This window comes from Rhinatrema bivittatum, chromosome 19 (genome assembly GCF_901001135.1).
Source record: "Rhinatrema bivittatum chromosome 19, aRhiBiv1.1, whole genome shotgun sequence".
Lineage (NCBI taxonomy): Eukaryota > Metazoa > Chordata > Amphibia > Gymnophiona > Rhinatrematidae > Rhinatrema > Rhinatrema bivittatum.
Window position 1 is genome coordinate 40,241,294 of NC_042633.1, and position 8,796 is coordinate 40,250,089.

An 8,796-nucleotide genomic window follows, 5' to 3' on the forward strand; every position below is an offset into this window, starting at 1 on the left:
TACGGTTTCACTTCCGGCATTTCTCGCGTCCTTCTCGTGGGCGGGGCTTGCGCGCGCGCCTGCTCTGAGCTGCTTACGGTTTCACTTCCGCCATTTCTCGCGTCCTTCTCGTGGGCGGGCGCGCATGCGCCGGGCTAGTGGCGGTTACGCTTCCGGCAGCTTTTCGAAAAGTGGCGCGCGGAGGATCGCGGGGCAGAGATTTTTTTTTGCCTCAGGCGGAGAGGGGGTAAGTGCTGCTAAATCTCCCTTCCCCCCGCAGGTTTCCTCCCACCATGGGAATTTCCCTCCGCCCGCGGGGCCATGCGCCCCCCCCCCCCTCCCGCCCGCGGAGCTCCTGATGCCTCCTCCTGCGCGCTTCGCCGAGAAAAGCACGAGATGCAAACGGCTCTCATCGGAAAGCAGATCCGCAGGGGTCTGGAGCCAGGACGTCTTCATCCTCCCCTTGGGCGCCCCCACGTCCGCCTGTCACTTTCTGCCCGGGCTATTTCCCACCCACGTGCCAGAGCCCAGGGAGAAAAATAACGCGTATTGCTTTTGGCAGATCGATGTTCGAGAAAGCACATTTTGCACACTGGCTCCCCAGGCGCTAATAGTTCAGAACCGTCTCTAGACTATAAATGAAAAAAAAAAAACGTTTGCAGGCCTAGAAATATGCGTGAAATGTTTACGTTTCACAAAGCTGGAAAAAAAAATCAGTGTCGAACATCTGGGGGCTCATGCAAAAAAGGCCCAGAGCTTGCAAAAGTTAGCTTGCAATAATAGCTCTTGGAGGAGAAGTCCATTAATGGCTATTAATCAAGTTTGCTTAGGGAATAGCCACTGCTATTAATGGCATCAGTAGCACGGGATCTTCTTAGTGTTTGGGTACTTGCCAGGTTCTTGTGGCCTGGTTTTGGATGCTGGGCTTTTGGATGCTGGGCTTGATGGACCCTCAGTTTGACCCAGTATGGCAATTTCTTATGTTCATGGGCCTCACCCATGAACTTCATGGCTTGCTAGGAAGAGGGCATGCAAAATCCGGACTGGGCAGCAGCGGCAGGGCCCACGTCCTGCCCATCAAGCCCAAAAAGAAGCCACCTGTCAGTGCCAAACCCCCCCCAGCCTGCACTCATGGGAAATGAGTGAGGTCGGCGACACTGCCCGCGGTCCCTAAGGAAAGGCCCGGTGGGGTGTGGGTGATCTGAAGCAGGAGAGTGCCAGTGAGAGAGAGAACCGCAGTGAGTGTGGCCGAGCCTGTCCGTGGGTGACAGACGTGCATGTAAGTGAGCCAGGAGAAAGGCTGCACCCTCTCTGCCCCACTGATCGCCACACTGGCAGGTTCCCGGCTATGGATTCATTATTGGACTTTATTTCATGCGCCTGCTGTTCTGAAATATTTTATTGGGGTTTGCTAAATTCAGAAACCTGTTTATTTATGATGTAATTATTCCATGTTATTGTGTTCGACACCTGTCTTGAAATACGTATTATTGGATGTGTTTACTATTCCGAGGTTTTATATTTCGTGGTTTTATTGTTTGTTTGGTGAGGAATGGTGAGGTTTCTGGTTTTGAACAATACCCAGGGTCTGGCTCGGTGCACGTTTCTATTTTAGGATCACTTTTTTTTTTCCCTGTATTTGGTGAGGGTCGATCTGTGTTCTGCATGTGTGACCCAGGTGTGAGGTATCCTGCTGGCCTGTACTTTCTGGGTAGGGATCTCTATGGCAGCCTGGCTTGCTCTGCTCTTCTAATAGGTGGTGTACTGGTGTTTAGGATCTGGAGTAATGTTTGCAGCGTCGCCTTTTCTTAGAGAGGGCTTTTACGGTTTGAACGCTGGCAATTAGTGTCGCTTTGTTTCTGACAGGCAAGCCACACACAGCACACCTTATAACACTAAGTCCTGATGCATTATGGGTTCCAAGTGTCGTCTTTTATTTTATTTTATTTTTGCGCACAGGTTTTATAGTTTGCACCACAGCAGTATTTGTAAATGGAGAGGCCGATATTTAAAAGGGTGCTTAAGCCGAATAAGTGACTTATCCAGTTATGTTTTTTGTCCAACTGAGTCAGGGGCAGGGAATGGGCGGATCAGGGAAGGAGGTAAGTTAGCCAGGTATACTTATAACCAGGTATATTCAGGGACAGCACCAGTTAACCAGATTAAGTGCATCCATCTAACTAGCAGAGCCGCCTGGCAGCTGAATATCCACCTCACAGTTACATGTTGTGATAGTTTGTACCTCAAAGGGCCCTCAAAGTGTTTTGAATCTGTCATAACTACATAATTTTTAAGGGGGTCACGCAGAGCCGTAATCTTTGCCTAGTGGACCTAATACCCTGGCACCAGCCCTGGGAGGTGAGATACCAAATAGTAAAGGACAAGATGGGAGGGGGTCGTGCGGAAGGGCCTGAGCCAAAAATCGACTCCATGTGTCCAAGTGTTCGGAAGTTTCACAGTCGAAAGTCGACAACCCTAATCCCCAGCCCCCTCTGCTCTGCCTTCTCCTTCCCGCATTTCATTGCTCCTCCTATCCCCCCCCCCCCTTAACTGTGCCACCCCTCCCTTTCTCCCTCTCACCCTTCCCATCTCACACCCTTCTCCCCCCCGTCCCCTCTATCTCACCCCTATCGCTTGTGCTCCTCCTGCCGCAAGTGAATGTTTGCACAGCGCTTCATGAATTCTCCTTTCATTTCCTCGGACGTGGAAAAGAACACAGTGTGGCGCTGGTCTGTTTGTCATCGGGTGCCACCTTTGCTGGTACCCTAGAACGTGTCCGTTTTCTCCATGCTCTGCTCTCCTCTTGCTTTCGCCTGGATCTTGCCTGTTTTTCTTGATGTTGTCACCTGACGTTGCTCTGTGTCTTCCTTTCTCGTTTTGCCCGCTAATTTGCCACCAGAGTTTCTGACTAAACAAATCTCATTTTCCTTTAGGCTGGCTCTTCTGCTGGAGATCGTCCGTCTCGCGCGTCCGGTCCATTGCGTTCCCCGATCAGACGCGTCCAGCGGAACCACCTTTCCCTTACTGCTTTGGGGGTTTTTTTGTTGTTGCATTAATTGAAAGAAAACTATCAGGTAAGAATCTCTTTTCAGGGACTGAAAAGCAAACTCTAGGCAGCGAACTGCTAGCTTACGGTTTTGTAATTCAGCGTTTTAATTGGCGGCGCTTGCCGACAGATCTAAGGATGCTGAGCGAAGACCTGCAGGTCTCGGAGGACATTAGCAAGGAGATCGTGCAGGTGCTGTGCACGGGCGAAAGCAACAAGCTGCTGGAGAAGACCTTGGACAAGCAGGAGAAGATGCTGGACCTGCTCCTGGAGACGGAAGCCACTGCCTCCCACATCATTCAAGGTACGGCGCGGCTCTCGTTTACAGGATCAGCCTTAAAGCGCGAGCAGTTTGCGGCGGCTTTGGGGGGTAGCCATTGCGGTTCTCTCTCGTGTCCTCGTCACGGGGGGGGGGGGGTTAGGGGAATGCCGAGGAATTCACGGAGTCGACGCAAGCGCTTCCGCCGTGCACGAACTCTCCGTACGCGCTGGCCGGAGGAAAGAGCTCTGCCGATCTTGCCCGCTTTAAAAAACAAAAAAAAAAAACCCCCAGAGTCTTAATTTTGTAATTATGCTCCTTTTGGGAGTCAGGGCTGAAGTTTGCTCAGGATGCAGTCGTGCAGCCCAGCACCCGTCGGCCCCTGACTGGCGCAGCAGCTAACAAAGACCGTTCACGGCCCACAAAAGCCTTGCTCAGCCGGCTTGCACGGCTGGGGCATGGATTACGTCCAAGGCAAGCCCCTTCAGAGTGCCGTTTCGGACGAGGCTCCTGCTGCGTTCGGCTTGCCCCTGTTTTCTCCTATTTGTCTAATTATTATTATTATTATTTTTTAACCACCATAGAGAGACGCTTACAGTGCTGCTCTGCTTAATTGCTTTTTCAGACTTTTTAGCGGTGGAGAAGAGCGTGGCCGAGAAGCTGATCGGGGTGGAAGCGAAGAAGCAGAGCGGCCTCTCCAAACTGCATGAGATTGAGCGGGAGCTTAAAGAGGTCTCTGCGGAGAACACCAATCTGGAGGCTGAGCTAAAATATCCTTTCCCGGCACTTAACGTGGGGGAGAGCCCTGCGGTCCAGGCGGGGGTGGGGGGGAGGGCGGAGCGAGCGCGTGATAGGGTTTCGAGGCGCGCGCCCTCCGGGGCTCTTGGTCTGCGCACGGACTGAATTCCAGGGGGCGCAGCTTCGGGGGAACATATTCAGGACTTGAGGATTCGTAGGCGCCGATTCTGGGCCGGTGCCGTGCTGGCAGCTCCAGCAGCGGGAGCTCGGTTGCTCACGTGTGCCCTCTCCGAGGCTTGAGAGAGAGAGAGAGAGTGCACGTCAGTCTGTCCGAGCGGCAGCAGCTTGCGTTCTATTGCCGCAAACCCACCACCCTGTGTGTCATAGGAAAGAATACGCCGGAAGCCCAGGGGGAGCAAGAGGCAGACCTCTGCCCTGGTCACTTATGGAGATCCGGGGTGGGGAGGGGGGGTTTGCTGGTTTTTTACCCCACGACTGCTTAAGCAGCTTCCCAGGTCCCCGGGGGTCGCAGGTTATACCTTTACCGTCCCAGAATCTTCGCTGGCCGTAAACGAGCGAGCCGGCGACGTGACTGCGAGCCTCCCATTACTGTACGTTCCTGGGCTTCCCGGACCTGGCCCGCGGGGAGCCCCCACCACCCACCCTTGTTCCAGGGATATGATAGAGGTCTTTAAGATCGTGAGAGGTCTTTGACGAGTAGATGTGACTCGGTTATTTACTCTTTCGGATAATAGAAGGACTAGGGGGCACTCCATGAAGTTAGCAAGTAGCACATTTAAGACTAATCGGAGAAAATTCTTTTTCACTCAACGCACAATAAAGCTCTGGAATTTGTTGCCAGAGGATGTGGTTAGTGCAGTTAGTTGTAGCTGGGTTCAAAAAAGGATTGGATAAGTTCTTGGAGGAGAAGTCCATTAACTGCTGTTAATTTTACTTAGGGAATAGCCACTGCTATTAATTGCATCAGTAGCATGGGATCTTCTTGGTGTTTGGGTAATTGCCAGGTTCTTATGGCCTGGATTGGCCTCTGTTGGAAACAGAATGCTGGGCTTGATGGACCCTGGGTCTGACCCAGCATGGCAATTTCTTATGTTCCCTTTCCTTGACGCGGCGCACGTTCCTGATGAAGGAGCTGGAAGAGCTGAGGGAGATGGAAGACGAGATGGAGCGGATGCAGAAGGAAGTGGACGAGGACACGACCACCACCATCCCCTCTGCCGTGTAGGTCCCCGTAAACCGGCTGCAGCGAACCCGGGCTTCCCTGGGTTCGGGGTGCGCCCAGCGATCTCCCAGCCCCTGCCCTCGATCCGTTTTTAAGGCGGCGTTTTGTAATTATGCGTTGTAAACGGCTCTGGACGGCGGTTCTGGGGGAGAGGTGCCGTAACTTTGAGATCCTAAGCCTCTAAATCCCTTAAGAGATGGAGAGTAATGGGAATAGTGAAGGAGCAATCTCAATAACTCTTTCAACGGCCAGCGAAACGTTTCCAGGTCCATATTCAAAGGCCCGACTGAGCCGGACGGACCCGGAAGTTTTGAATTTCTCTGCCCCGTCGAAGGGATAAGTCTGGGTTTTTTTTATTAAATTTTTTTTTTAAGCCGGCGGAATCAATGCCTGGCAGTGTGGAAGGGTCCTGGGGGCGCAGGTGAAACTTAGCCCGGTAAGGCAGGTGTTCAGCATTACCTGCGTGTGTCTGTGTGAGTGTGTGTCTGTGGGTGGGTGTGTGGGTGTCCTGGGTGGGTGGGTGTGTGTGTGTGTGTTGGTGTGTCTGTGTGTTTGTGTGTGTATTTGTGTGTCTGGGTGTGTGTCTGTGTGTGTTTGTTGGTGTGTTTGTGTGTGTGTGTGTCTGTGTGTGCGTGTGTGTGTGTGTGTATTTGTGTGTCTGTGTGTGGGTGGGTGTGTGTGTATTTGTGTGTTGGTGTGTGTGTTTGTTGGGGTGTCTGTTGGTGTGTGTGTGTTTGTTGGTGTGTCTGAGGGTGTGTGTTTGTGTGTCTGTGTGTGCGTGTGTGTGTATTTGTGTGTCTGTGGGTGTGTGTGTGTGTATTTGTGTGTCTGTGTGTGCGTGTGTGTGTATTTGTGTGTCTGTGGGTGTGTGTGTGTGTATTTGTGTGTCTGTGGGTGTGTGTGTGTGTGTGTGTTGGTGTGTGTGTGTGTTTTGCCTGGTTTCTTACCATCTGCCTCTCGCTCTTTCAGGTACTTGGCTCAGCTGTATCACAAGGTCACCAGAATTCAGTGGGATTACGACTGCGACCCCACTCTGATCAGGGGTAGTATCCTTTCCCGGTGGCAGGGAGAAGGGGGCGGGGGAAACAGGATAAAGAAGCCAATTCCTCACCCGTAAAGCTATTTCAACGCCGAAAGCCCTCTCCTCCTGTCCCCGTCCCCCCCCCAGGTACCCCCGCAGTCACAGACGGAGAGCGCCCGCAGTCCGTGGGGATCGCCTCGTACCCCCAGTCCCCATCCCAGGGAGCTCTCCCTCTGGCACTTGGCTGCTCCTCGCTCCTCCTCCGGCCTTTGCCTCGCACTTTGCAGGATCCGATTTCCCTGGGGGTACAAATGGCGGGGGTCCCACGGGCGTCGTGGAAGCCTCAGGCCAGCTCTGACAAGAGGCGGCAGCTTCTGCTGCCTTAAGCTTCGTGCACCCGGGGCCCTGTAACCGGAGCACCCGGGTTAGGGGACGGGCAGCGCCGAGGACATCAGGTGGGCGCGTTGCCCATCCCTGATTTAGCTGATCCTTCGGGGGGGGGGGGGGGGGATGGTAGCTGGTGATCCAGTGGAAAAAACCCCCCAGATAGCCTGCTTAGCATCAGATGGGAGTCTGAGAGCAAGCTCAGCGTCTCCGGGAGTTACGAACGCCGCTGACCCTGGGAGCTCGCCCTCCCCGAGTGTAAAAGAACATTTACAGACCTGGCGGAGAGTCGAGCGCGCGGCGATTCCCTCTCTCTCAACGGACGCGCGCCCCCGCCTCTTCCCGGGCGCCCGCTTTCTGTGCGGGACGAGGGCACGCGCCGTGGAGAAAGAGAGAGCGAGCCCTGCAGAGAAACCGAGCGGTCGTAACCCCCAGCAGGGTCCCCGGCCTCTTCCATTTATAACCCGGGATTTTTCACCCCCCCCCCCCCCCGCACGGGAGGTCGGGCTAGGGAATTGCGAGGGGGGGGGGGGGATTGTCTGAGATCCCGGCACCTTTCCTTCACCGTCCCCTTTGCTCAGTCCACTACAACGGAGACCTGGCCCAGCCCATCGAGATGGACAGCAAGCAGCACTCCGGCAGCTCCGTCTGCGACTACCTCTGGAGCCTGGTGTCCACCGAGTGGTGAGGGCTCCCAGAGGGAATCGCAGCCTTGGACGTCCCGCTGACCACCCTGGACACCCCCCCCAGACTGCGCCGAGCTGCGCTTAGCAAGAGAATGGCTTTGCACTTCCCGTGACCTGGGCTGTCCCACCCTCTCTGCCTGTTCCTTATTTTCCTTAACCACCTTCCCCCCCCCCCCCCCACACAAATTTATACTAAAGCAATTGACCAGAGCTGGGCCCCCGGGTCTTCCTGTCTTCATTGCATAGTGCAGCGCCCTGGCTGGGAGGTTACGGGGGCCCGGCAGCTCTGCTCTCCCCCCTTCTCTCCCCGCTGACCTTCGCAGGGCTGGGGTGAGGGGCGGGGAGGGAATCTCCACATTGTCGCAGCTTTCACGGGGGGCGCGCGGGGGGCGGCAGGAAACCAGGGTTGTTTTTCCCCATTCGCTTTTTATCTTTCTGCTGCTGGCAGCCTCTGGCAGGGGAGATTTTCCCCCCCGAGGCCGTGAAATCCCGCCTCCGAAAGGCTTTGCAGAGATTGCTTTTTAATGCAGGGGTGGCAGAAAACCCGAGACCTTTCTGATAAGGGGGGGGGGGGGGACGGACTGCATTATCAGGGATCACGGCTGTGGTATTTGTCAGCACGAGGTTTGTAAACCCATCCCCCCCTCCCCCACACGCACAGGCCACGCGCACTCCCTCCAGTTCATTCACGGTCAGGAGTCCTGGGAAGCCTCTCGTTCCCCCCCCCCCCCTCCCCCCTGCCTTCCTGCCGTCTCTTGCCTGTACCGGTGGAAAGCGTTCCTGCGTTCAGTAAACCTGTATCCTCTTGTGTGAAAAAAAACACGCATCGTGCATTAAATCTGAGTTTGTTCTGCTTTACTGGCGACTGCCTGAATTTTCTTCTTCCTGGCTGTAGAGCCGTCGTCCGCTCGGCGCTTGCCCCAGACGGCAACCTAAAGGGGGACGGCAGAAACCACCCCCCCCCCCCCCCCAAGCAAGCTGCCGCTCCATGCTGCTTACCCCCCCCACCGCGCCTTAATATTTATAATGAAAACCAAGCGCCTGTCGAACCCGAAACAAAATTACTGCTGGCAACACTTTTACGGGGACGAGAAGCCCGCTTGATACTTCAGATGCTGCCGCCTGCTTGACGGTGCTTTGCTTTTTGGCCTTGGCTGTAACGGCAGTCCCCGCGCCCTTTCTCTTAACATCCGCGAGTCAGGGGGTAGAAGCTGCTTCTCCGCGCAAGTTTATTTATTTTAAATTCGCTTAACCCGCTCGTTCCACGCAGCATTTCGCGGCGGCTTACGTAGCGTTAACGCAGGTAAATATTAAAACAGAAGTACGGACTAAAAGAAGAAAAACCAAACCCCCCCAGACTGCTAGAACCTGTCCGTGTCAGAAAAGCCGGTTCACGTAGGTGCGTGTTTAGTGCTTCCTTGAAGGCCGTAGGTGCAGACT

The 8,796-nt window shown here is 54.6% G+C and overlaps 1 protein-coding gene across 1 annotated transcript; it reads left to right on the plus strand.

Moving 5' to 3' along the window:
* Nucleotides 1-72: 72 nt before the first annotated feature.
* Nucleotides 73-8,214, plus strand: LOC115080815 (kinetochore protein spc24-like). The gene is made up of 7 exons (XM_029585252.1): nt 73-226; nt 2,913-3,053; nt 3,156-3,329; nt 3,910-4,054; nt 5,160-5,264; nt 6,235-6,311; nt 7,252-8,214. Exons 3-7 carry the CDS (start codon nt 3,164-3,166, stop codon nt 7,356-7,358), a joined length of 600 nt encoding a protein of 199 aa, XP_029441112.1. The 5' UTR covers nt 73-226; nt 2,913-3,053; nt 3,156-3,163; the 3' UTR covers nt 7,359-8,214.
* The last annotated feature ends 582 nt before the right edge of the window (nt 8,215-8,796 follow it).